A 4,563-nucleotide genomic window follows, 5' to 3' on the forward strand; every position below is an offset into this window, starting at 1 on the left:
CCCCCTCCTCCCCCCGGACCTCCTCCAGTCTTCACTGATGATGACTCCCAGCCTCAGGCAGGCGGTGCGTCGGCCCCGCACTCAGCGCTGTTTGCCCAGCTCAACCAGGGCATGGACATCACTAAAGGTGGGTTAACCTCAAGGGCCTGAGAGCACACAAATGGTGGTAATGGTATAAATAAAAAGTAACTACAAACTTATAGTGAAATATAGACAACAATATAGAAAATTATAAAGAAGAAAAAAATGTTTTAATCACATGATTAGGAGGTTAAATTCTAGGTTCATACAGGTTAGGTTTAAAGTTCATTTGGAAATTTCTTTCTCTTCCTTACTGTTTTCGAGCAAAAACCCCCCAAATAAATAAAATAAAAATGTTTAAGTGTTCTCCAAAGGAATTATACCATAATGTAGTGAAATATAGTTTACAGAAAATGTAACTGGACAGTTGTGTTTCCTTTAAATAAAATAACTGTAGAATTTTGTTGTTGGCTGGTTTAACATTTGTCAGGTTGGTGGGACAGTGCTGAGGAGGGAGTTAAGATTCATGACCTCCTCCTATTTTCCATCTGTAGGTCTGAAGCACGTCTCCGAAGACAAGAAGACCCATAAGAACCCCAATCTGCGTTCGCAAGGAACACCGACCAAAACAAAGTCCCCAGGTACCGCAAAGTCGCCCAAAGCAGCCGTCCAGAAAAGACCCCCTCTGCTGGAGCTGGAGGGGAAAAAATGGAGGGTGGTACGTGAAATGTTAATTTCTCTTTGAGGGATTATTCCCAAAGAAAGACACTGTATTTTTTACCACTGAGGTCAGCCAATATCACAGATTATTGATTGGATCTGTTGCAGGAGAACTTTGAGCAGAAACACGACCTGGTGATCGAGGAGACGGAGCTGAAACAAGTGGCCTACGTCTTCAACTGCAACAACTCCACCTTGCAGATTAAGGGCAAAATTAACTCAATCATCATAGGTGAGCTGAAAACAGGCTGGGAATATTGCTTTTGTGAGTAAGTTAATAAATTCTGATTATGATGTTCTTTAATCTCCACGTGCATTGACTCCCTCCAGACAACTGTAAGAAGCTGGGTTTGGTTTTTGAGAACGTCGTTGGGATTGTGGAGATCATCAACTCAAAGGCAATTCAATTACAGGTGAGTTTACTATTATAAACACTATTATATTCCCATCTAGCAGCCAGGTATTACATATTTCTGTTACGGGCGGTGCATCAGCGGTTAATGTTTGGTTTCTACGCAAACTGTCCACACAGCCGCTTGGCAGCGGCAGTGGGAAGTAAAAAGTCAAATAGATCTCTATTACTGGTATCTGTACAAGCTTTCTTAAATACTAGAGTACTTACTTTCTTAGTCTTTCTCTTACGATTGTACTTTGTATTACATTTTCACAAACAGGCTCCGGGCGCTTATTATGTTACTTTTTACTTTAGTTTGGAACTGCGTTTTGAAGGAACTGACTGGTACTTGATCTATCTGCCCAGCCCGCGGAACACTTACACATCAAAGCTGGTGCATATCACACATGACAGATGTAACATGACAAAAATTATGTAAAACGTGTTGACGAAACAAGACGGAAAAAAAACCAACAAGAGATACTTTTTCCTATTTGAAGTTTATCTTGGCAAAGAAATGTCCGTCAGAGAAACCAAGAGAGTACTTTTATACTTTGAGTACATTTCAGAGCTTGTACTTTGTACTGTGTGTGTACTTCTGCCTGCCAGTAACTGTAAGATGTCTTTCTGTAGGTGTTGGGAACAGTTCCCACCATTTCCATCAACAAGACCGAGGGCTGCCAGGTCTACCTGAGTAAGGACTCCCTAAACTGTGACATCGTCAGTGCCAAGAGCTCTGAGATGAACATCATGGTACCACAAGATGACGACTATGTGAGTGTCTAAGGGACAAAGAGACAGACTGTGTTGGCCTCTCTCTGATGTGTTAATCCAATGTTTTCCTGAATCTTTCACATGTGCAGCTCTTGTTTAACAGTTTTCTTCTCGGTTGTTCTACAGAGGGAGTTTCCAGTACCGGAGCAGTTCAAGACAGTTTGGGACGGCTCCAAACTGGTGACAGAACCCACTGAGATCGCAGGCTGATTGATGCTTCATCGTCATCACCACCAGAACACCAATCATCATCACTGATTTTAAAACAAGATAATCTTTCCGTCCCCTAATTTTATTGGGTTTAAGAGACATAAAAGGGATTTTATACGCAGCCACTGCAACAGATTAACTTTTGGTCCTCTCCTTGTTGCTGTATTTGTGACTTTATGATGTCTCTCTAGCACTTTGAAACTGTTGATTATAAATAACCAGAAGGTAGGTTGATTGTTGCTCTCTAAAAGTAAATTGATATCTCTGGTTTAAATCCTACAATCCCAATATATTTACCCTTTCTTACATTTCTGTGCCATAAGCAACAAAGGCATTATGTAAGAATAAGTAACTATCTTCAAAATCCCATTATCTTCTCATCTAACTTTTTCTGGATTACCATTACTAAGACTGTACTTCATCTACATTCATTTTTGTGTTTCATTGTATTAACGTTGAGGCACAATTAGACCACCGCAGTCACACATTATTTTACAGAAAAAGCTAAAGATTACACAACACACACATACGACATTCAGTGGCCAAGCAGACAGGGATAACTTGGAGTTAGTGTAGGACTATTTAGTATATTGTCTATCTAATTAAGTGTATTTAGCTGCCTCTCTAACTGTGTATAGTGCATGGTAGTCATGTAGTACATATTTCACTTAGTGAGTGAAGTTTATGCAGCACGGTTCACTATATTTTGCATTACCAGGTCACAGTCTTGCTAGTGCATAGTACTGTATGTGAAGCATAATCTATCCGCATAGATGGATGTAACAATGTCAGGAGACGTTAAATCAACTTGATCGAAACAATCAACTAAATACATGGCTACTAATTTTTACTAAGTTACTGTACTGCATTTATACACCTTAAAATACTAACTGTAGTACCCATTACCTTTAGTCTCTATATTTGTACATCACTCTGTTTTGTAAGATGTAGCACTTGGCACCAGCATAAGGGAGAAGATACTGTACACCACTAATACTTTTCCAAACTTTTAATTTACATGAAAACAATTTGATGTAATTGTGTATCATTTTTCAAATAAAATCAAAACCCTCAGTTCTTGCTTGTTGGTGTTGTTGCACGAGAGAGTTGCACCTTGTACGACATTTCCGCATTAGAGACCGAAAGAGGAAGAACATTTTATTAAAACCTCCAGGAAAATACAAGATCTAAAGATGAAACAGGGAAAAACATCTAAATGCCATTAAAAAGTTGAGAGCAATTATCCACTGCCAGACTATAACAACATAAGACTCCTGCTACTGAGTTTCAAAAGCTGCTTTCAGTGTTTGATCACCAGATTTCCCTGAGAGTCTTGAGTAAAGAGCATCTCGTCTTCCTCGTCCTCCTCCACCAGAGATTTGTAAGCACTAGTTCTCACCGTTTCAGTCTTTATGTTACTCTGATCTTTGAGTGGACTCCTGGTTTGCAGACCTCTGTGCGCTATCACCCTGAAGCCCTCAGAGTCCTGGGTGAACAACATGGCCAGACTGTCCTCATCAACCGCTCTGCACGACTTCTGCGGGGTTAGTTTTTTTAGGGCAGAGCTTCTAGGTTTTTTCCACTCGAACTGTGAGTCATGGCTGTCTTCTTTATCAGCCTTTGACCACAGGTGCACTGGAATATGTTTTCGAGGTGATGCAGTTTTTGGTTCTGTCCATTTATGACTTGAAAGAGGGTCAATATGAGAGAGAGCTGAATGTTTACTTGGGGACTTAAAAGACAAAAACCTGCTGTTTTCTTTGTCATCATCCTCCTGAGAACAATGAACGTGTTTATATGATTTTTGAGTCGAGGTTCTCCATTCCACATCCATATGAACACCAAAGGCCTCCTCGTTTTGTAGACTGTTAAAGAAACTCGGCTCTGAGTCGCCAGAGTTCTTTGCTGTAGTGTTTTTCTGGTTAGTCGGGTAAAATTCACCTTCAGAATACTGGCTGCAGGTGAACAGTGGGTCCTGACTCCACGCCAGTGGAAGAGGTTGACTGTCATCTGGCACTGATGAGGTGGCAGTGATCCTCCTCTTACTCTGTGGTGGATTTATCTCTTCAAACGGCTCTTCTTCAAATTCACTGTACACATTTTGAGAAGGTGTATGGTCTGCTGCCTGTTCCTGCCACACCGCTGCTTCAGGCTCAGTAACATTTTCACTTTTCCACTCACAATCCAGACCAGGCTCAAGATCTATTTCACGTCTTCGTTTTGTTCCTGATGCTACAGGTGTTGGTGCAGTCAAGGCACATGTGGACGAGGTAGATGATGAAGAAGGCAGCGCTGGATCCATGACTGGTACTTCAGAAGTAGACATCTTATTGAGAACTTTAGACAGAAGGCATAAAAAAGCATTATGTTAGCACAAAAAGAAATGGATGCAGGTCAGTCTACGGCAGCTTTATCAGCTTCTGACTGATTTAGCTGAAGATGAT

At 40.9% G+C, this 4,563-nt stretch overlaps 2 protein-coding genes across 2 annotated transcripts in view; one reads left to right on the forward strand and one right to left on the reverse strand.

Annotated features, from left to right (window-relative positions):
* cap2 (cyclase associated actin cytoskeleton regulatory protein 2) overlaps positions 1 to 3,193 on the forward strand; it is a 20,604-nt gene extending 17,411 nt beyond the window's left edge. Inside the window, exons 8-13 of the mRNA XM_035681944.1 lie at positions 1 to 127; positions 576 to 739; positions 850 to 973; positions 1,072 to 1,154; positions 1,769 to 1,909; positions 2,036 to 3,193. Coding sequence (XP_035537837.1) covers positions 1 to 127; positions 576 to 739; positions 850 to 973; positions 1,072 to 1,154; positions 1,769 to 1,909; positions 2,036 to 2,119 — 723 coding nt within the window. The 3' untranslated portion in view covers positions 2,120 to 3,193. The remainder of the gene's footprint in view (positions 128 to 575; positions 740 to 849; positions 974 to 1,071; positions 1,155 to 1,768; positions 1,910 to 2,035) is intronic.
* Positions 2,799 to 4,563, reverse strand: part of LOC118342451 (aurora kinase A and ninein-interacting protein) — a 2,628-nt gene continuing 863 nt past the window's right edge. Inside the window, exon 4 of the mRNA XM_035681006.1 lies at positions 2,799 to 4,456. Coding sequence (XP_035536899.1) covers positions 3,420 to 4,456 — 1,037 coding nt within the window. The 3' untranslated portion in view covers positions 2,799 to 3,419. The remainder of the gene's footprint in view (positions 4,457 to 4,563) is intronic.

Source organism: Morone saxatilis, unplaced genomic scaffold (genome assembly GCF_004916995.1).
Source record: "Morone saxatilis isolate NCDOM2014 unplaced genomic scaffold, NCSU_SB_2.0 Contig9, whole genome shotgun sequence".
NCBI lineage: Eukaryota > Metazoa > Chordata > Actinopteri > Moronidae > Morone > Morone saxatilis.